This window comes from Oreochromis aureus, linkage group 3 (genome assembly GCF_013358895.1).
Source record: "Oreochromis aureus strain Israel breed Guangdong linkage group 3, ZZ_aureus, whole genome shotgun sequence".
NCBI classification, from domain to species: domain Eukaryota; kingdom Metazoa; phylum Chordata; class Actinopteri; order Cichliformes; family Cichlidae; genus Oreochromis; species Oreochromis aureus.
In genome coordinates this window covers 7,428,029-7,450,265 of record NC_052944.1, presented here as the reverse complement: position 1 = coordinate 7,450,265, position 22,237 = coordinate 7,428,029, and the positions used below count along the sequence as shown (strand labels likewise).

Here is a 22,237-nt window from a genome sequence, read left to right as displayed (position 1 = left end):
TTCCATTTCTGAATGATGGCTTGAACAGTGCTCCGTGGGATGTTCAAGGCTCGGGAAATCTTTTTGTAGCCTAAGCCTGCTTTAAATTTCTCAATAACTTTATCCCTGACCTGTCTGCTGTGTTCTTTGGACTTCATGGTGTTGTTGCTCCCAATATTTTCTTAGACAACCTCTGAGGCCGTCACAGAGCAGCTGTATTTGTACTGACATTAGATTACACACAGGTGCACTCTATTTAGTCATTAGCACTCATCAGGCAATGTCTATGGGCACCTGACTGCACTCAGACCAAAGGGGGCTGAATAATTACGCACACCTCACTTTGCAGTTATTTGTAAAAAATGTTTGGAATCATGTATGATTTTCGTTCCACTTCTCACGTGTACACCACTTTGTGTTGGTCTTTCACATGGAATTCCAATAAAATTGATTCATGTTTGTGGCTGCAATGTGACAAAATGTGGAAAAGTTCAAGGGGGCCGAATACGTTTGCAAGCCACTGTAAATGAGGTTTTTAATAAAGATAAAACATTATTTCTTCCTCTGCACAGGCCCCATGACTGTGCCATAGACCTCCTCTCTGGTGCTCCGTTGCCTTCCAATTGACTATAGAACCTGTAAAGACTGAAGGTGCTGCATCCCATTCTATTCTACTTTTAAATATCCTAGGAACGACAAGTAAACAAGTAGTCTTAGAAAGAAGTATTGTATTGGGGTGATATAGTACTATGAGGTCTCAAGGATAAGATGGGGCTTGATTATTCAAGACCTTGTACGTGAGGAGAAGAATTTTTAATCTTGCTGAATTTAACAGGGAGCCAGTATGGGTGAAATATAGTCTCTCTTTCTAGTCCCTGTCATTACTCTCGCTGCCACATTTTTTAATCAAACTGAAGGCTTTTCACGGAGCTGAAAAGGAGTGGATGATAATAATGAATTATTAGAAGTGCAGGAACTAGTTTTTCAGCATCACTCTGAGACAGGATGTTTTTAGATTTTAGATATTGCATACATGGAAGAATACAGTCCTACATGTTTCATATGCACACAGAAGGACAATCAAAATTGACTCCAAGACTTCTCACAGTGTTACTGGAGGCCAAGGTAATGCCATCCAGAGTAAGAATCTGTTTTGACACCATATTTCTAAGATTTCTCAAGCCAAATACAAAAACCTCAGTTTTACTTGAATTCAGCAGCAGGAAATTAGAGGTCAGATTCAGGTTTTTATGAAGCATGTACAATGTAAACAGAATTGGTCCTAGCACAGAACCCTGATGCACTCCATACTTCACATCTGTAGCGCTATAACGCAGTTCACCTTTCGCAGCCTCGCTGTTTCGCAGATTATTTTTGTGCAAAGTGCATGGACCTTTTTAGTTCTTTATTTAATTATTACTTATTACTTTGTTATACACTCCAAAATCTTGAATCAGCAGCAGTCAAGACATACAGTAAACCTATTTGCACACAACTAACCTACTTACTTACTGTTTAAGTAAATTGTTAAACTGCTCAGTGGCAGCTCATAATAAGCCAAAGTGTTACCTTAATCTGTGTGCAGGTTCCAAATGTGACTCAGAGGTTTAGGCAATAAGTTTCCTCATGACAGGCACTGATGTCCAAAATGTTAGAAATTACACTGAATTTGGAATTTGGCCACGGTACTGCAATGGGATGCTATCATTTTAAAAAACACAGTTTGTGAAACCTTTTTCTTTCTTAGCTATTCCATGTAGGGGTAAGTGGTATTATTACAGAGGTGGTTGCCAAGGAATAAAGCTCATAGTGCATAAAATACATAGCCACAGGGTTCAAATCTCCTTTGGAATTAACATGAGCACAAAAAAGCTCCCATGAACGAACACCTCCTGTAGGCATAATATGTGGATGCCCTGTACTTTTGTCCATATTGTAGTTTTGTTTTTCATGCTCAGATCTGATTGAAAAATACCTTTTGAAATCAAATCTTCTGAATGATTATTTTAGATTATGAAAATCTAAGCAAAGACTGCACTCTAAAGTTAAAACTGACAAAAACTATGTATCCACTTTATCTGCCATTAACTTAATAAAAAGTCATTTCAATTGAATTCCAGCACCATATCTATTTTTTGTTTTTTACCAACAGACTAGCTTTGTGAAAGCACTGCAAATTGCACCTTTGCCCAAGGACACAGAACAATAAGATTGAGAGCTTTGCCTGGCAGCTAAGGGAGTGGGTCTGTTGTATGACTCTGTATGACTATTGTGCATGTATACATTTATACTGGTGTGTGTGTCTGTATGCTTACCCCATTGTTGTGACAGCGTGCAAGGCAAGTCTCTAACTCAGTAAAAGAGGCATTTTGGCATCTGCGGCCTCTGCACACCTTTGGCAACAGAAGGACAAAGATTACATAACGATTACAGAGCATGCACACACAGAGTTTAAAGGGGCTCCTTGGCTAACTGTTGTGGGGATACTACAGAGAGAAAGTAATATATACAGAAAGACAATTTGCAGATGGGTACATATTCATGAATTTGTATCTCACACATAATTCAGCTCTTATTTTGTAGGGTATATGTGGGGGATTTATTTACAACTTTATATTCCATTCGACAAAGTGCCGAATAAACAAGATACACAAATAGGCCTCCTTAACCCCCAGTAACCCCTATTATTAGATCAATTATATGTATTGATCGAATGATCAGTGCATTATATTAGATCAGTAAATTCTGACAAAGGGAACAGCTGACAACTATAAACCATGCTCCTTTACACAGTAAATAAAAACCAAACAACTTATACTTAAAGAGTCAGAGATACCAAACTTTCCTTGAAGTTTCAGTTACATTCAGACCACATCTGAATGAGTCTGTTAACTTAGGCCTATGGGGGGCCAGGAGTGACAAAATGAATGAATTAAATATGCTATTGAATGTTTAATTTCAATTTTCATTTATTAATAAAAAATGGAATTAATTAATTAAATATTTCAATAATGATTTAAATGCCTGTTAATTTCATTTAAAACATTTAAAAAATTTATTATTACCTAATACCGCCATATTATGTCTGGGTATAAAGTGTAATCTCTAAATTACAAAAATTTTAGTTCATTTCAATTCAGAAGCCAACATCAAAGAGATGTAAATGAAATTAAAACTATATTAGTCAATGTGTAGACCATTCGGGGCCAGACTAACCAGCTCTAAACATTTAGCTTTATATTTGGCAAGAGGTTATATTAAAACTGATAACTATATGGCCATTTACACTTATTTCCTTGTTCTAACAATGCTTCTTGGCAATGAATCTTCTACCGTTGGAAAGCCTGTTTATTTCTTCTTAAATGTTACCATATTCTTAAGGAAAATTCATCTATGTACTGAGGAATAGAGGTGAGTATGTGGTTTGCCAAATCTTTTGTGGTTATACTAAACAACTTATTCTGCTATTGTTTTGAGCTTCTGGTATGGGTGCATGCTTGGCACCTCATTAGCCAAGCACAGACCACGTCCCAGTGATCCGTTGATGTCTGCTTCAAACATGCCACATTTGACTGATCTGGATAGGGCCCCTGCCACAGGGCAACTTCAACATGCAGTAAGTTTTCAAGTTTTCCATGTTTTCAATCAATATTTGCCTGACCACAAATTCCAGCTTGGTGTGAACCCACCTTGCCCTCTCCGCACTTGGTGCCAGTCATGACAAGACCCGGGTCAGGCAGGTCACCCTGGCCATCCTGGGTGCTGTAGACGTATGTGCCACGACACTTCACCTCTGTGCCTCCAGTCTTGATGGTAGTGTCGATTGACACAGCATTGGTGCCTTTTGGCTTTGTGGCAGCACTGTGGCACTGAATCTTCCCACACTTGGCATCGCTAAACAAAGATACAAGCACATAAGACTTAATTTTTCAAAGGCCAGTCATTTAACCTCTGAGAAACCATTTCAAATAACCTCTGAATGTTGATGAACAGCCACAGTAGCGCAGTTGGGTTCAAACATACATCAATTATCCATTTTCCCGCATTTACTAGGTAAAGTCTGACTTATAAGTGATGTGCTATGATTTACTAGATAATTCCTCTAGAAGAAATAATCCAGTATGTACTGCTTGAAATATAATGGTGGGGGAGATGCCAAATGGTAGGACATAGAGTAGGCCCTGTCCAGACTGGAAGTAAATATAGTGGAAGTAGTGGTGACAACTAGTTTGTTTTAGCAACAAATGAAAACGTGGAGGAAAGGCTCACAGCCTTCTACCAAAGGACATCAGCTAAAGGTGACGATTTGGAATAAAGATTAAGACACAACCTATGAATAAATGCTCAACGGATTGGAAAAAAATGATATAGTGGTACTTGTGATTGACTTGCTCATCACTGTAAATTTATGATGATGTGGATATCTATGTATGGAAAGTGTGTTCATAGGCGAGTAAACTAAAAGAACAAGCTCCACCATGTGCAATATTGTTTACTTTCTGATCTAACAAATGGCAGAACATGTTATCCAAGCATGGAAAGGAAACATCATCTATGTAGGATGGCTTATTGCTCTTATTGTTAGCACATGGCATTGAAGAAGGTAACAGTGGAGGAATGCAGCACTTCTAGAAATACATCTACTGTAATAAAATGCATTTCCCACTAACCCATTACTGTAGATTAAAGTTTTATTAAGAAATGATCAGACAAAGGAATGCTATTAAATGTTCAGTTTCTATGCTTGTTGAAATAGTCTATGTTATTAAAATGGTGGGTAGACTATTTTACATTTCAAGAGAAGCTAGTTGAGTCTAATAATAGACTAAATGCAGTGCAGAGTCTGTCATATCAGCATCTACTTGGATGTTAAAAATCACCTAATTTTTTATCTGAGTACTAAATCAGATAGCTAGATAGTCCGCATATCACCGACTAGGGGTAATAATATTGAATGCTGGACATTATATACACTGAAAATAAGCAATGCTACTTGACTAAAAGAATTAATTAATTAATATAAATGTATATTAATACTGGCTATGAAGAGCTAAACGAATACTCAGCAGCAGTATGGAGCATCTGGAAAGTTGCAGGAGCATAAAGTGCTACTGGAGCAAATAGAACATGTCGTGTCTCTCTGGTAAAGGTTTTGAAGTTATTTCTTGTTTCTGTAGTTAAATAGGTAAAAAAAAAAAAAGAGGTCAATTACAAGTGGACTATTTAGATGCTTGGGTATTATTATTACTCTTCTCAGTTATTTGAAGCAAACTAGCAGAGATTAGGAAGGAGATCACTAGATGGAAGATTTTACTGATCTGACTCTAAATGGGAGAATTTAAAGCCTTCTAAAGAAATATTACTAAGGTCATTTGGAGAGGAGGTTAGACAAAAGTAGCAACGCTGAAAATATACTAAACTCTACAACAAGAATCTAAGGTGAACAATATGAATGTATATGTTAGAATGGAAATGGAATTAGAATTACAGCAGATGAACACTGGTAGGAAACATTTAAACAGGACTAATTGACAAATAGTACAACATGGAAGAAATTTGAGTGGAAAATGTCAGCAGCCACGACCCACAGTGAAGACCAAGAAGATCAAGCTACTGTTGTCCTTTGAGATTTTAGCATTGACTGAGGATGATAGAAAACTAAAGACTTAAACAGGTTTACCTCCATTACTTTTATTATCAACAGATACATTCATCCTAGAGTAAAACCAGTAAAGGACACCATCAGGTTTGGAGAAACGTCTTCCCTTTCCCTTCTTTCACCATCATACAATGCTGTGATTGCAGCCATTCCCCAACTCTCTGAATGGTACTCATGACCATTGATCAATGGTCATTACAATTTGCATATTAATGATCAAGGATCTGACCTTACAGCCCATTGTTCATTCAGTGGGCAAGTTTCAGTCATTGTGCAAACGTACTGTTTTTAAGATTGGGGAAACCTGCTGTTAGCTGAGAATGAAGAAGTCACTTGGATGAGTGACAAAAATGTTTCTCCCACTGAAAACACTACATCCAGATGAACAGAATCAACCTTTTGGGTCCTCCCTTTGTTTCATCACAGCTGTCCTGTGCCAGATGTTCACTGCATCGTCCACCCCCAAGTGGGACTGGTATGCAAACTGCAGAGTGTCTTGTGACCCACTGAGGTCAAGCAGGACTCACAATCTGCACCAGCAGCTCCCTCAGAGAGAAATATTCTTCTCAACTTTGCCTTACGCCCATCCTGGAAAATGGACACACCCAGCACTTCAAAAATAGTGTGATAGTGACCTTTGCTTCCTGTATGTTAGCAATACTATACATCATCCTCAGATAACACAGAGACTCTGGACTTTTACATAACAATTTTATATTCAGACCTGGAGAAAGTTATACATCTTCTCTGGTTACACAGAATGACTTTGAACACTTATGGTAAATAACAAACTACTAGCAAAACACAGTGCGAAATAATTACAGATTAAAGTTTTAGTTCAACATACAAGTGAAGATCTTTAACTACATTCAGTGTTTAATGCAGATGCTGTGCAGTTTTGAGATCAGCAGCTTTTTTAAAGGGTCCAAGGATCCTGTTGACCTTGTAAAGTTCAATGCAATCTAGTATCCATGTGTGGGGCATTATGTCATAGGCTTTCTTGTAAGAGAGCGTATTTCTCCCTCGACAGACCCAACACCACAGAAGTTGGAGGACATGCAGGTGGAGGCTCCACTGGTCCAGTGGATCACCGACTACCTCACAGGCAGAGCACAGTTTGTGAGACTGCAGAGCTGTGTGCCAGAGAGTCTTAACAACAAGATAGGAGCACCCCAATCAACTGTTCTGTCCCCTTTCCTCTTCACCATCTACACGGCCAACTTCAAGTACATCACAGAAACTTGCCCCCTCCAGAAAGCCTCTGATGACATGGCCATTATTGGAAGTGTGGAGATGGGAAGGGAGGAGGAGTACAGAGGACTGATTTATTGCTTCGTGAGGTGGTGTGGGGTGACCCACCTGCAGCTGAATGTGACCAAAACAAAGAAGCTGGTGGTGGCTGGCAGAAACAGATCCCGACCCTCCCCTGTCTGCATTGGTGGGACTAAAGTCGAAATAGTCACATCCTACAAATATCTGGGAGTTCATCTGGATCACAAGCTCGAGTGGTCTGCCAACACGGAGCTGCCTACAAAAACGGTCTGAGCCGGCTTTACTTTCTACAAAGGCTCAGCTCCTTCAATGTATGCAGCAGTCTGCTCTATATATTTTATCAGTCTGCTGTTGGCATGAGGAGGAGGTGATCAGTGATAGAATGCTGGGAAGACTGCTGGCAATCATGGACAATGACTCCCACCCTCTCGATAACACACTGGACAATCTGAAGAGCAGTTTCGGCAACAGGTTCCTTCAACCTCGCAGTCTGAGGGAACATTACAGGAGGTCGTTCCTTCTGCTGCCATCAGATGCACCCTGTCACTTTTGTACACCATGACATATTTGCACACATGTTTTTACCTATATCGCTATACTCATCTATTTATCTTAATATTTATCTATCATAACTCTGTTTCTACACTCATATCTGGCTTTGCACCCCTTTAAGTTCAAGGTGGTCCATAGGTCAGGGAGGCCAATGGTCATGGCCGATTTCCTCCCGGTGGGGGAGTAGGTTCAGCACGATCTAGCCCCGGCCTCAGTCGGGTGGTGGGGGTGTGTGGCAGGGGTGTGGTCTCTGGCTCTGCTGCAGTGGAGGCGTGCTGCAACAGGCTTGAGGGGCAGTGACAGGGAAGCTGAGGGCCAGGTGGAGGGGATTTCACTAACGAACACTCTCTCTTTTTGTAGTGATGCTGAGGACCAGAGAGGAAGTGTGTGTGTGTGTGTGTGTGTGTGTGTGCAGAAACAGCTGGAAAGCTGTCCAAAGGCGTCGAGTTGCCGACCAGGAAGCTACGTGGCTGAGCTGCCAGGACGAAAGGCTGTCTGAGGGAACGTTACAGGAGGTCGTTCCTTCTGCTGCCATCAGACTCTTTGACACACTAAAAATAAACTGTTGCACTACATTTGAAAGCTGTGTGTCGAAGTATAGTACTGTAAAGATATGTTTAACAAAAGCATTTCCAATATTAGTTGTATCTGTTATTGGTGTGGAAAAATAGCTCATGATATTTAACGCATGCGGTGATACCTGATATGTGAAGCTTCACTTACCTTTTCTTACACTTCACATAGTTGCCATGTTCATCTTTCCCACAATTTCCAAAAGCATTTCCTGCTGCATTGACATCTTCAAAGCAGACATCATGGGCCGGTTGAGCTCCTGGAAACACATCATATCCCGAAGTCAAAAGTCACTACATCAAAAGTTGAGTAACATTAGAAATGTAAGGATATGTGAACGTTTGGTGCTTTGAGTGCTTTGTGAAAGTAAGAATTAGACCTTTCAAAGTACCAGGCCATTTACTACGTACTAAACTTCCTGAGAAGAGAACACAGATGTTCGGATGACTGGACGGAAGAGTTACAAAAAATTGAAGACATCACTTTTAGGAAACATGAGTTGGAATACAATGTCAACTAACTAACCTTGGTAAGCTGACAGTAGAGAAATTTCATTTGTAGTTTTATTCAAATACTGACCTTCAACAAAGACTTAGTGGTTTATAGGCATGTGCAGTAAATTAATGTCATATTGAGGGAGGTGGTGAAGTGCATGTAAAAGCCTTTTCATTACCATAGCCCCAGAGCTGCAAGCACTGCTGTTCATGGGTGAGGCACATGCCATTGTAGCAGTACGCCATTCCGTATTGACAGGAGGAGCCATCCAGCAGGTAAACATTGGCAGGGCAGTAAGGAGAAGCCCCAGTGCAGTATTCTGGAAGGTCACATGCTCCTGCTGGGCGCCGGCACATGGTACCCGCCTGCTTCAACTGACACGCATAGGGAACAGGTGAGGAAGGAGGAAAGGAGCACAAGACATGGAGAGCCATCTTTAATTTAGTGATACTTAGCAAAATGATGCACACTGAAGCCTTATACATATAAGGACTAAAGTGTAAATATCTGCCTACAAATACTTCAAATTTGATTTCTGATGTGTTTAACTAGAATTTTCCCAAAGCAAACAAATTTTCCCAAGCAATTGACTATATGCTCTACCTCCCATCATCATGGGGGTAGGTAGTATACAGCAATTCAAAAAGCACACTTACACATTACAAATAGTTATTTGAGCCAATGTTTATATAAAACACTCTTTAGTCTAAAGGAGAAGAAAAACTAAAAACAGTATTAAAAGAGGTTTTAAGTAAAATCATTAGGTTTAAAACGCAAATGTATAAAGGAGAACAAACAAATTGTTGTCACAATGGATGGATCAGCACATCTGATTTGGACCTGATTTTTAACCCACATGCCCTGACACAGCCCTACCATTTATCCAACCTCGGGACCTTCACTTGGAGTACAAGAGATTATCTTGCACCACTAATCCTTCACTTGTAAGGCGAGTGTGTTAACCATAATACTCACAAGACAACAAATATATCGAATAATATTATTTATAACTTTTTACTATATAAATTTTTACTATAAAACACCCCCACTTTCTTGCTGTTAGTGACAGCAAGGGTTGTCTCTTACTTTGCACCCCTCGCAGCACATTCCATGGGCACACTGGACCTCCTCCTTCAAGGTACAGTTATTGGGATTGCAGCAGTCGTTTTCACATTCCTGTTGACAATCATACAGTAACACACAATATCAAGGTTTAAACACTGAAGTGTACATAACGAAAAACAATTAAATAATAAAATAACAAACCTCTCCTTTAACTTAAATGATTCAAATAAAACGGACTTCATAAATGATTTGTAGGTTATGTTTAATCACCTTTTTACAGAGTAAGCTCAGTTGTTTAAAGGATTATATTTAAGCAACAAGCAAAAGCAACTACATACAAACAGATATACACACACACACACACACACACACACACACACACACACACACTCATTGAAACTGAACACACAGTACTTTAGAGTATAACAATTTAAGTAGGCTAAGTATGTTTTAATTATGTTTGTTGTCTGGTCCTTGTCTGGCACTTTTACCATTACGCTGCATCATTGGGCCTTTCTGTTTCTGGTCCTCTACTTCTCTGTTCAGAGTATCTGTCTGAGCTGCTGCCTTGTCCTGCCTCATTCTCTCAGGTCAGCAGACCAAATGCTTTTCCTTGTTCTAAAAACGTAACAAATACTCGAGGGGACAGACCTTCGCAGTTGCGGCTCCAAAATTGTTGAGCAATGTTTGACTGCACATCAGGCAGGCTTAAAAACACACTTTTAATCCACTCACCGAAATCAAGACTCGAATCTTGATTTCCACTTTGACATTCAGATGGCGGGATCAATATTCGGTGTAAATAACATGAACTAGCTGCATTAGTACTAGCACACTATCAAGGTGTACCTAACAAAGTGGTCAATAAGTATAGAAGTGTGTGTGAAGTCTCCTAATTTTCTTTAAAGACTGTCAGTGGACCACCGCTTTTGGCACCAGTAGAAAACAGTGATCACAGTACATCCATACTCCCTAACAAAGGCTTGTATGCTCAATCACAATGGACACAAGCACTATTTCTATGCAGAAGTGCTTTCTATCTAATATTCATCCTTGCTCCAATGGATGCATCAGAAACCGACTTGGGGTTAGCATCATGCCCAAGGCATGCCAACTTTAGGGTTAGGGTTAACCTAACCCACCAACCTTCTGATTGGTAGATGATCTGCTCTACCTCCCGAGCTACAGCCACGACAGCGGTCCTGGTGTCACAGTCTCAAAAAAGTGCGGTTTCATTTTTTTAAACAATACAGTAAACAAATGCATCTGAAATGCAGTGATGTGAATTCATTATTTTCATAATAAGAATACTTCTCTTCTATTTAAACCTACATTCGACAAAGATGAGAACTCTGCACAGTGGTATGACAATTAAAAATCTGAGTATCTATAACAACATAGCATAGCATTTCATCTGCTTTTAAAAGCTGAAAAAAACTACAGAATGGACATGATGATGAGATAGTTTTGTCAAAAGTTGGATATTTTCTCTTCAGCTAAGTTTTGTGTGAAAATCAGCTGACAATTGTCTGCAAAATCATTTAATCATAGGACAAGTAAATCATAACCAAGGTTGAAAGCTGTTACAAAAAGTAAATGAGCATCAAAAAAGTTATTTAACTTACGAGAATTAAACATAATGTATTACTTTATTGCAGGGGTCAGGCCGGTGTCTTGCAGGTTTTAGATGTGTCCTTGATCCAACATAGCTGATTTAAATGGCTAAATGACCTCCTCAACATGTCATGAAGTTCTCCAGAGGCCTGGTAATGAACAAATCATTCGATTCAGGTGTGTTGACCCAGGGTGATATCTAAAACCTACAGGACACCAGCCGTTGAGGCCTGGAGTTTCATACCCCTGCTTTATTGCTTTAATGCCCTTTTTATGTGGTAGAGAAAGTGAATATAAGTTCAAATTGAATATTTGTCCTCACATCTGGTTCTCCACAATCACACTCTTCTCCGTCCTCCACAAAGCCGTTGCCACACTTCTTGCCCCCCACCAGGTCTTTCATGTTGGGCATGTTATATAAGCACATGCCCCCTCCCTTCTGGAAATAGCGGTCCAAATCGCGTTTGCTGCAGTAACTGAAGACTCGAGGGAATGGGTGCCTGGACAGGGACATTTTCATATTATTTACATTGAACAGAAAATAAAAAAAATATCAATGCTATGCTTGCATAGAGCTCACAGGTTCTAAATGAGCAGTGTGTTACTGGTTTGTATAACTTGAACTATTTTGTTTTTTCAAAGATAAAAAAAAGAAAGGTGAAGGTGAAGAATTATATTTTGCAGTTAGGCTTTAACATGGCTCTTTACCATCCCTGCTCCCACCACAGAAACCATTAAGATCAAATGTACGACTACCACAGTAATCTTGGACATGGGTGTAAGAAAAAAAGCGTGCGTGGGCAAAACACCTTCCAAGTACTGTTTAGCTACCACCCTCTTCTCAACATGGATGCTTTTCTCGAGGCCAAATCCATGGTCATCATAATTATCAATGTGATATATCAAGGAGATGCACTGTCTCCAGTGCTGTTCTGCACTTGTCTTGAACCCCTCAGCCTTCCCATCTATTGCCCCAAGTCAACAGCTCTTGCCTAGACTTTTGACACAATTCCTTTGTAAACTAGTCACGTGTATAAGCTGACAGATTCTGATGACCTTTCTCTTAGACCAGGGGTCTCAAACTCTGCTGGCACTGTCATCTCATTGGAGGGCCACTTAAGTGTTCAAGTAGAACAAACAAAAAAAAAAAAACGTCCACAAATATTTCCAAAAATGTAATGTTTTTGTTTATTTTAAATATGACAAAAAAACTATGACTGAACGTTATTGGAAAACACAAACACAGTGTATAGACGAGTCTTAACAGTTTACTTACAACAGGGCTCGTCAGGCACTCTGCACTATCTGCAGTGGTTATTATTATATTTACATGCTGTCATCTTCTGTTTCTTGCCGGTAGCAACTTGGACTTTTCAACTCGCCTTCTCCTCCCTGCCTCGCACTCACACACACAACGGGAGGGGCAGTCCCGCACATTCTCCCTGCAGCACAGACTACACTGTCCATACACTGTCATAAAGGGCTATGCCTGTAACACTGCTCATATTGCCTTCATATTAAATTATTTTTTGAATAATATATTTTTTTATATATATTTCTCCACATCAATATGCGGGCTGCAAGTAGGGGTGACGTGGGCCGCAAATGGCCCCCGGGCCGCGAGTTTGAGACCATGCTGGAGGAAAGTAATCCTTAGGTTTCAATGTACTGCTGCTTATTGTAAACCTGTGAAAAGCTTACATGGTAGTTTGATTCTACGGTCTCTGTCTGATATCGCTTTGTATTATGTCAATATGTTATACTGTAATTTTTATTGAACTAAATTGTTTATCATGTTTATCAAGGAACAAAGTCTTTCACACAAAGACTTGTTTTCCTTCATTCAGATTTTTAGTCTTTATTTACAGGACAACACAAGAAAAACAAATTCAAAGGCAAAATATAAAAATCTAATCAAAAATTATCGAGGGAATGGTTTGTTAAACAGCCATGCTAGTATTTCAGCAGCTAGAACTGTTTTTCATGTGTCAAGTAATGTAATGTGTCAGTGTGTTATGGCTGCCCCTCCCCAAGCATGGTTCTATCAAACATTTCTTCCTGTTAAAAGGTTTTTTTCTTCCGCTGTTGCCACGTGCTTGTCATAAGTGGTTGTTTGAGTGTTGTTGTTGTTTTTACTACATTATTGTAGGGTCTTTATAAAGAACCTTGGGGGAATTGCTGTTGTGGTGCTATAAATAAAATTGACTTGAGTTGAAATCAAGGTGTTAGTAACAACATCTGAGGGTGACTAGGATGTTTCTTTAGTCCTGTGCAGAGGTCGTGGCTAACCCGGTGGCAGCAGCCATCACACAGCCTCCCTGATCGGCAGTGGCCTCCACACAGCAGCTGTCGTGGTCATGGCTCATCCCAAAGTTGTGGCCAATCTCGTGGGCCATGGTGGCTGCAGCACCAATGGACAGCTCTGAGTGGTCCTGTAAAGGAATAATAAAAGGAGCTGTCACTTATGTGATGCAGTCTATCAACAACATGTTCAAACTAATTTAATATGGGTGTGTCAAAGCAAGCTGACTTCATGGCTGGGCCAGGTTATTATGGTTATTGTTATGTCTATTAAAATGATTTTAGTGCATCTAAGTTAAAAGTTGAACTGTGGATTTGTATGTTGTATCTCAAAAGTCCTGGTTGTAAATTTGTATTTGTTTGACTGATTGTCTAAATTTGTGTTCCTTTTTCAGTGATATATTGTTTTTTTGATTGTTAACTTTTCAAACTGACATGTTTAAAGAACTACAGGGGGATCACACTCCTCAGCCTCCCTGGGAAAGTCTATGCCAGGGTGCTGGAAAGGAGAGTTCGTCCGTTAGTCGAACCTCGGATACAGGAGGAACAATGCGGTTTTCGTCCTGGTCGCGGAACACTGGACCAGCTCTTTATCCTCTCGAGGATACTTGAGGGTGCATGGGAGTTTGCCCAACCAGTCTACATGTGTTTTGTGGACTTGGAGAAGGCATTCGACCGTGTCCCTCGGGTGTCCTGTGGGAGGTGTTGTTGGGAGTATGGGGTGTCTGGCCCACTGCTACGGGCCATTCGATCCCTATACAACCGTTGTAAGAGTTTGGTTCGCATTGCCGGCAATAAGTCGGACTCGTTTCCGGTGGGTGATGGGCTCCGCCAGGGCTGCCCTTTGTCACCGATTCTGTTCATAATTTTTATGGACAGGATTTCTAGGCGCAGCCAAGTGGCGGAGGGCTTTCACTGGTGGCCTCAGAATCTCATCCCTGCTTTTTGCGGATGATGTGGTTCTGATGGCTTCATCGGTGGGGCCTCCAGCTCGCACTGGAGCAGTTCGCAGCCGAGTGTGAAGCAGCGGGAATGAGGATCAGCACCTCCAAATCTGAGGCCATGGTTCTCAGCCGGAAAAGGGTGGAATGCCCACTCCGGGTCGGGGATGAGTTCCTGCCCCAAGTGGAGGAGTTTAAGTATCTCGGGGTCTTGTTCGCGAGTGATGGGAGAAGGGAGCCGGAGATCGACAGGACGGATTGGTGCTGCGGCTGCAGTGATGCGGACGCTGCACCGGTCCGTCGTGGTGAAGAGGGAGCTGAGTGTAAAAGCGAAGCTCTCAATTTATCGGTCGATCACGTCCCGACCCTCACCTATGGCCACAAGCTGTGGGTAGTGACCGAAAGAACGAGATCGCGGATACAAGCGGCAGAAATGAGCTTCTCCGAAGGGTGGCTGGCCTCTCCCTTAGAGATAGGGTGAGAAGTTCGGCCATCCGGGAGGGGCTCAGAGTAGAGCCGCTGCTCCTCCACATCGAAAGGAGCCAGTTGAGGTGGTTCGGGCATCTGGCAAGGATGCCCCTGGGCGCCTCCTGGGTGAGGTGTTCGGGCATGTCCCACCGGGAGGAGGCCCAGGGCAGACCCAGGACGCGCTGGAGAGATTATATCTCTCGGCTGGCCTGGGAACGCCTTGGTGTTCCCCCGGATGAGCTGGAGGAGGTGGCTGGGGAGAGGGAGGTCTGGGCTTCTCTGCTTAGGCTGCTGCCCCCGCGACCCGACTTCGGATAAAGCGGATGAGGATGGATGGATGGATGGATGTTTAAAGAATGAATTTGTTACTTTTAACATGCATTAAATTATATGTTTATTAAAGTAATAAAATGAGAGAGTGTTTTTCCAGCACGGCAAGAGGGGTGCTAAGCCTAGAAGATTCACAACACACAGAGCTCTTGATTTTTTTTAAACTTCTATATTACAGTTCGTTAATACTAAAGAACCATCTCCAGTACTTTCCCCTGTCTCAACATTTCATGTCAGAAAATAATCTAGACATCAACAGGCATAACACACACACACGATTTACACACGGTTTACACATGCCTCAATTCGTGGCCATGTCCATGTCCCATTAACAATGGCTTGATAAACAAAAAAAAAGTTCTTATTCCAGTGTCTAAATGGATGCTCAGTCATCCAGGTAAGGTCATGACAATTTGCATATTAATGAAGAAACTGACCCTACAGCCCATTGTTTACAGCCCATTGTTTGCCAGTTGTACTAGTTTCAGTCATTATGTATGGTTTAAAAGTTTGGGGAAACCAGCAGTCAGCTGAGACTGAGTGTCTCAGCTAACTGCTCATTTATCATCACTTCGACGAAATGTTTCTCCCACTTAAAACGCTACGTCCAGGTGAACAGAATAAACTTTTTTGGGATTCTTATTCCATTATTTCAGACTGCGGTGATCCCAATAATATGTGGGGTACAACAACAACATTTATTCTGAGTCAAATACTAAAGGCTTTGCTATGAGCAGCGGCTGTCTCGCTAACTGAGCAGTACAGCAAGTTTTTCTTTTGAATTCAGCTGTTGCTGGAAAGCAGAATGATGCCAGCTGTGAATTATTATAAGAAAATGAAAAAGCTAAAAATGAGAAAAAAAACTCTGGATTTGTAATTTACCTGTTTATATAAGCATGTTGATTAGTGAGCTTTAAACCTTGATCATTGACCATCTGATAATACAAATAAGATGGTCAGTTATCATAATATAGTGCCGAATACTTCAGTGGATACTCTCCATGCCCAAAAACAGACATTGAAGCGAGCAGGAAAAAATTACATGATGTGAAGACAGAGAAAAAGAGGAGGAAGAAGGAAAGAAAAGGTAGTAATGTATTTCCACATACCACATTGATGCCTCCAGAGTTTTCCAGGCTGCACATCCCCTCCAGTGGTGCCATGCCGATAGTTGTCCCCTTGAATATCACACCCCTGTCACACAGAGAAAAAACACAAGAAACAGAGTGAATTATGACTTAACCTCAACCTTCTTCCTGTTCACTTTGGGGTCCACAGTGGATGCACTGAATGCAGTTGGTCTCTTGGCATGCTAAAACAGAATCAAGCTCTGACTGAATAATGAAAACAAAACAGATCCTATTGTATCAGCACATCTAATCTCAGTGTCTACATTTTTCTAATTAACATTTGTGCTGCTTCTGCTACTATTTTGAGGTTTTTGTTCTATCGGAAGCAAAATCTTTTGTGTGTTTTATAAACATTTGTTAGTTTATACATTAACCAACTGCCAGAGGCTCATCATACAATGGTGAGTGCAGAGACACATGGCACTATGCTAATTATCAGCCCATGTCGAAACATCAGGGAGGTTGAGCGCAACTGATTTAATACAATTCTCCTGTGCTTGATATTCAGTGAAACAAATACAGATCAATCCTGTTACATCGGATGCTTTCACAGTATAATGCATGGATGGGTAATTCATTTTCCCAAGTAGCCACATGAGAAAGTGGGAGTGTTACACCAAGGTTAAACCAATGTCATGATGAGGCAATGAAAAATTTAAAACAGGCATAGAAAAACTGCAATAACAAAAACAATATTTTAATCAACATTCCCAAAAAACAACTTTGCATAAAATGTGTAATTTTTTGTAAAATTTGAAAGATCTTTAATTTTATACAATCTGCTTGTAGTTTCATGACTTTATCTGCAGTTACTCTAACCTTCTTTTAATGTTCAGTGAGAGAAATCGAGTCTGCTTTGGGCTTGAACAAGTGCATGAAAGTGTCTGAAATGGAAAATGAAGCACACAAAGAAATGAATTCTTTAGGTGCTTAATGTCACACGAAGAATTAATTTCTTTTGGGTGATGTTATCATCTATGTGCTCTCTTTTTTCCTAAATCTCTTACCTACTTGCATCAATAAATCAATAGGTCAAACATCCACATTAGTTTCATTTTTGCTATGTACAAAAAAACAAACAAAAAAACAGGAAATGACACTGGGATTTATATAGCATAAAAACATTATTGAAGTTTCTGAAAAATTCTGCATTGTCTCAGGCAGAGGTAGTTTGGTTTCCCCGATGTATAAATCAAGGCAACCCTCCTGGCACTTAACTGTGTACACTATATTACTCTGTTTAAGCAGGGGGACCCGATCCTTGGGGTGGACCAATTTTTAGCACAGCATGTTTTGGGGTTTAAAAGCCACAGAGACACAGTGTTTAAAGAAAATGTGTCTCAACTGTTCCGATACTCCTGACACGTACGGGACCACTAAGGGTTTTTGCTTAGGCAGCAATTGTCCTTCTCTCCTGGATCACCTGGTGCTTTCTCTGGTGCCAAGCAACGGGGCTGTGACAGCCAGAATAGCTCAGATGTAGACCGTTTTCCCCCGTGAATGGTTATCCAATATTATTGATTTTACAATTTGAATAACAAGTGCCAGAAACAGCACAAACACACACAGAAATGGCAGTGACAGACGGCAAGCCACTTTAGAGTCGCTGTGAAAATGCTTAACAACAAAAATGTAATAATTAAATGTATTACATTCTCATAGGTGTTATTCTAAAAGTGCTGCTGAACCTGCATCTGCTCAACTTCCCTGATTTATTAGATTGAACATGGTCAGAGCTGCCATTACCTCTCCATCATGATTAAAGTTTTGCTTGTGTTTTTTAAATCTGGTCTAAAGACCCACCTTTTCGGTTTGGCTTTTAAACCCAGTCTAGAATGTTAATATTACTTGGATTTTTCCTCTTTTGATATTGATATTGACATTCTATAATTTTACTGTTTTTTTACTATGTATTTTATTTATAGTACTTATATTTTATCCTTTTTATGTTATTAATCTCTGGCTCTCTTCCACAGCATTTCTTTTATCCGGTCTTCCTTCTCTCACACCAACCAGTCGCAGCAGATGACCGCTCCTCCCTGAGCCTGGTTCTACCATGAGTTTTCTTCCTGTTATAAGGGAGTTTGTCATTCCTGCTGTCGTCAAATTGCTTGCTCATAGGTGGCCATATAAGTTTAACATTTTTCTCTGTATGCATTATTGTAGGGTCTACCCTACAATATAAAGCACCTTGAGGTGGCTGTTGTTGTGTATAAATAAAATCTAATTGAATTGAACTGAATTATGTTCAGCACTTTGGTCAGTACTCACTGTTTTTAAAGTTGTTTTATAAAAAAGTTGGCTTGGCTCAATTGCTCAATATTGACATGTTGAATATAAATAAAATAAATAAAAAATAAATATGTTTAATTAAATATAAAGAATAATAGTGATTTTAATAACAGGCCTCACTGAGAGAGCCTCTACAGAGTCTGAGTCCTGGATGTTGTTTTTCTCCTCTTGTTTTTTTGTTTTGTCGTCTTGTGATAGGAGCAGTAAATTCTAAGAATTCTAAAAATATAATTTAGCTGATTGAAATAAGAGATATTACTTCCTGCCACTGCAGTATTGTATCACAAGACTGTAAAGCCTTGCTGAAAAGAAGAATTTCTCAAATACTCCACTTAGTCTGCTGACACTGTGACCCAGTTTCAGATAAACAAAAGATAAACATTGAAACCTAATCAGTTTCACAGCCACTCCAATTCTTGACTGATTTTACAAAAAAAGTCACACATTCTTTAAACAATAATATTTTTTTTAAACTTGTTGTCAATGAAAAAAGGTCACATTTTCTGTCATGCAAGTCCATGTAAAGTACAATCACTATAATAATATGAAAAAAGTGAACAAATGTCTATTATGTAAACCACTTGAATGCATTCATAAAATGAATTTAGCATTTATTCCGCAGACAGCAATGAAGCCAGATACTGAATTTGTATACTAAAGTCATGAAAATATGTTTTCACAGGACCTTATGCAGAGGCAGATATGTGAAAAACTGAGTACACGGGAATTTAAAGGATAAGTAACAGCCAGGTGCTGCTAATCATTTCATTAATTATTTCTGAGCAAATGTAGTCACCTCTATAGAAGCAGAATTTTTGGCAGTTTGATAGTCTGGAGCATTCAGTGGTATGTTAACACAATGCCACAATCTTCCTGAGTGACTGTAAAAAATTTCTTCACAATGATGTGAGAGCCATTCAGGAAGTGATTACTGCAAGTTACTACTTGCTACTGGTTTTACACTCTGTTAAATCATTGGGTATACTTGAAACATTCTTTTTCCCTTGACTGTAGAGTATAACTATTTTTTTAAATGAAAAACCACAGTCAGCACATCGAGTCTGTTTCCAGTTGACCACTGAAAAGGTAGCTGTGAACTGACAAGCAAAATTATTATTTTGATTCTAACAGGTATGAAAATGATTTAAAGTTCCTGCTTGAAATACAAAAATGCGTCAGACAGAGGTAAAAGGCCCGATGTAAACAACATGATTTTGTTTCCTACATGTCTAGTGTTGGCTCAGTGCTGTGGTATGTTTCTTACGTAAGCAACTGGGCATTGTCATGCTTCTTGCGTGATTTTAGCTTCTGTCTCCATTGGAGGAAGGACCAAAGGGTTGCATTTGGCTCCTCGGTGATGATGCACTGATCTCTTTCAGTCCAAACCTCCAGACCAATGAGAGGAACACGGATGTTCAGAGCCCTGTAGAACTGAACATAGACACAACAAATATTACTTTTCTACATTTCCACATTTTCTACATTTTTCCAAATGGCAAACCAAAAAAAACAAAAACAATTACTAGTCACTGTCACAATATTAAAACTACTGACAGGTGAAGTCATATTAAGTACTGTATTTGTGTGTTTTCAATCACTACGGATTTAGAACATAAAAGTTATCTCAAAGTAGATAACTAATACATGACAAGGAAATATATGTGGACGCAGCAACAATAGCTTGTCGAATCAAACTGTTTGTTCCCTGGAGAACAGGAGTGAGCAGCAGAAGCCCTCATCCTTACCTTATCCACATAATTAGCAATTTCCATTATCCTCGCCTTGGTCTTTTCATAGTCTTGATTCTGTCGTCGAAACTGCACGATTACATAAATGAATGTTAGCCATGAGGGGAAAATGTAAAACATTTTAGAAACAATTAATCCCGACTGATACCAGTTAGAGTGGGAGAGGACTTCAGTCTTCTTATTGGTAAATATATTTTATAACACTCTGCCCAACTTAGAATCTCTGAACATTGTATAAGCTACCGGATCTGAGTAAAATCTTAAAAACAACAAGCACCATGCTGATGGTGGTTTACAACTGAAAAGTGTTTTTCCTTTTAATAAACATCAAGAAGAATACTGGCGAGTGTCAGTATTTTTTTAATTAATTCTGTTCCAATCTCCTTAAAAGTGGCAGAAGGAGCCCAAAGTGTACTTCAGCTGAGACATCGTATTTAAATACTGCAGAACAACCATTTGAAAGTTCGTCCACGTCCTGGCAATTCAACCTAAATCTATCCCCACATTAAGCAGACAAATACTTTGTGCCTAACTCCACTTACTTTTGCCTCAGTACAACTACCAGATAAGCTTAGAATTGTCCATATAAAAGAGCCCTATTATCTTGAATTACATAATTGTTTAGTATGTGAACTGAGTGTCCATCCTGCTGTGTGAGTTTGATGTCAGCAGACAAATGTAGTAGTTTGACTGTGCACAGGAATAAGCTTGGGCATAAATAAAGCAGGTGGTGAGTCATCTTACCAATGTATTGTCCGCCACAATGTACAGTTCTATGTACTTAGTCGTACCCAAGGTATTCCTTTTAACCTGCCATTAAAGAGAATAAGGAAGGAGCAACATGTTTATAAATACAGTACGGTAAACTGATGGGCTAAAACACTCTCAAACAAAGATAGGAGATAGGGAATACATAAAATGGTAAGAGACACATGCTTGTTAGTCAATAAGAGTGGAAGAATGTGCAGAAAAGGCGTAAAAAGGCTGTCACAGACTTGACATAAAATAGTAAACATATTTAGACAGTGAACTATGGGGAAAAACACTGGATGGAGATATAAAAGCTCAGCAACACCTGTAATTAAAAAAAAAAAAAAAGCTTTACTTTGGTGACACCTTATTTGGCACTTTGGGTAGTTTTTCCTGTCACATCCACTAAAAGAGATCCTTTAAAGCAGTAAACAAAAAGAAATATTGAATGAAAAATAATAAATAATTCCATTGTTTTGTATTATATTATATTATATAAAATAACAACAACAGTCAACAGTTAACCCCCTATGAGCAAGCAGTTGAAGGCTGCCAACTGTCCTGTTGGGGCTGACAGGAGGATGACAAAACTAAACATAACATACACTGTGGAAGAGAGCCAGAGATTAATAATAACAGATGAATACATGCAGAATGGTGTATAAACATAAACACGTAGTGAGTAAAAAAGGTGAGTGAAGAAAAAATACAGAGTACTTAAGATAAATACAACAGCTTTTGTATTGAGTGTAAATTTGAAGAAAGGAAGAAAAACCTAAACACACCTACACACACGAAAAAAGTGCTTAACCCTGTGAGGTCTAAGTTGACGGGGTTTCCACAGCAAATAAAAGCTGCCTCTCTCAGTTGAACCTTTAATTGGAGTCCTGTATTTAAGTCCTACCTCTGCTTGCTACACAGCACCTCAATGACAGCTTTAGAAATGTACAAAAAGAAAACATGGTTTGACAAGAACAAAATATTATTGAATCTAAGCAAAACTAAAATCATGTTATTTGGGAATTTTCAAATGAACTCACAATCACAGATTCACATAGATGGTGTGGA

The 22,237-nt window shown here is 39.6% G+C and overlaps 1 protein-coding gene across 2 annotated transcripts in view; it reads right to left on the bottom strand.

The window, feature by feature from the left end:
* Positions 1 to 22,237, bottom strand: part of adam19a (ADAM metallopeptidase domain 19a) — a 107,741-nt gene that overhangs the window by 24,510 nt on the left and 60,994 nt on the right. For both annotated transcript variants that reach the window (XM_039609279.1, XM_039609278.1), the window contains 11 exons: positions 21,164 to 21,229; positions 20,417 to 20,488; positions 19,936 to 20,102; positions 16,359 to 16,443; positions 13,499 to 13,641; positions 11,532 to 11,709; positions 9,617 to 9,706; positions 8,709 to 8,904; positions 8,186 to 8,294; positions 3,669 to 3,873; positions 2,295 to 2,372 (listed from right to left, as the gene is read on the bottom strand). In XM_039609279.1, the coding sequence (XP_039465213.1) occupies positions 2,295 to 2,372; positions 3,669 to 3,873; positions 8,186 to 8,294; positions 8,709 to 8,904; positions 9,617 to 9,706; positions 11,532 to 11,709; positions 13,499 to 13,641; positions 16,359 to 16,443; positions 19,936 to 20,102; positions 20,417 to 20,488; positions 21,164 to 21,229 (1,389 nt within the window). The remainder of the gene's footprint in view (positions 1 to 2,294; positions 2,373 to 3,668; positions 3,874 to 8,185; positions 8,295 to 8,708; positions 8,905 to 9,616; positions 9,707 to 11,531; positions 11,710 to 13,498; positions 13,642 to 16,358; positions 16,444 to 19,935; positions 20,103 to 20,416; positions 20,489 to 21,163; positions 21,230 to 22,237) is intronic.